This window comes from Cynara cardunculus, unplaced genomic scaffold (genome assembly GCF_001531365.2).
Source record: "Cynara cardunculus var. scolymus isolate 2C unplaced genomic scaffold, CcrdV1 Un_Scaffold_6089, whole genome shotgun sequence".
Taxonomy (NCBI): domain Eukaryota; kingdom Viridiplantae; phylum Streptophyta; class Magnoliopsida; order Asterales; family Asteraceae; genus Cynara; species Cynara cardunculus.
Genome location: NW_020202762.1, coordinates 1 through 1036, shown reverse-complemented (window position 1 = coordinate 1036; position 1036 = coordinate 1). Strand labels below are relative to the sequence as shown.

The 1036-nt window shown below is 42.8% G+C and overlaps 1 protein-coding gene across 1 annotated transcript; it reads right to left on the bottom strand.

Moving 5' to 3' along the window:
- Positions 1–407: 407 nt before the first annotated feature.
- On the bottom strand, positions 408–986 carry LOC112504587 (ATP-dependent DNA helicase PIF4-like). Its single transcript, XM_025108537.1, has one exon. It carries the CDS (start codon positions 984–986, stop codon positions 408–410), a length of 579 nt encoding a protein of 192 aa, XP_024964305.1.
- Positions 987–1036: the final 50 nt, after the last annotated feature.

Sequence of the window (1036 nt, the reverse complement as noted above, 5' to 3'; positions counted from 1 at the left end):
CATATCAATCTACTGCCATTACACAATCCATTCGAGGGATCGATATTTCGTAACAGTATTATTGGGCATCCGATCTTGAGACGAAGGTAATGAGGAGGCAAACCATTAACAGTTAAAGAATTTAAGAACTCCATCGGATAAATGTTGTTCTTATCATCTTCTGCTTCGTCGAAGCTGTAGTATATTTTTTCATCTCCAGAAAACTTGTCRATCAACTGATCATTAATCTCGTCGACATTCTCGTTTTTAGTTGACAATATCGTCCTTGAAATGATATAATCTGAATTAGCCCCGTTGATTTGTGGAGATGGAAAGATCGCGTCAATCAGCGCATCTTTTGACTTACCTTTATCAGCATAGGGAATGGACATGTCATCTGGTATACGAATAAAGCTTTCGTCCACCGCTTATTCATCTCCATCACCGACTCTTAGTAAAAATTCCGAAAACCATGGATCAGTACGTGCTCTCATATTGAGCGTTAGCTGTATCTTTTTAATCGTTGCCCAAAGAGGTGACATCCGCAAGCTAGAATCTACAATCTGTGCTCGGGTTCCACACCTCACGACCGGTAATACTTGTCTAAAATCACCCCCCAAAACCATTATCTTTCTGTCGAATGGGAGTGCCACCCCTATGATGTCTCGCATTGTTCGATCGAGCGCCTCCACCGCCTGACTCTTTGCCATCGACACTTCGTCCCATATGATTATTTTTGCATCTCGAATCAATTTAGCAGCCCCACTCTGTTTTCTTATGTTGCACATCGAGTTATTATCAAGGTTCAGAGGAATTTTGAATATAGAGTGAGCTGTTCTCCCTCCAGGCATATTATTGGCAGCAACACCCGACGAAGYVGTTGCGAGAGCAATAAGACCACGTGAACGGATGTTGGCAAGCAAAGCTTTGTACAAAAAAGTCTTCCCGGTTCCACCCGGACCATCTATAAAGAACACTCCTGGACAATCCTCGTCTACGTGCCTCATGATCTCATCATATGCATATTTCTGGTCGGAATTCAGAGAGTCTCAGGCAC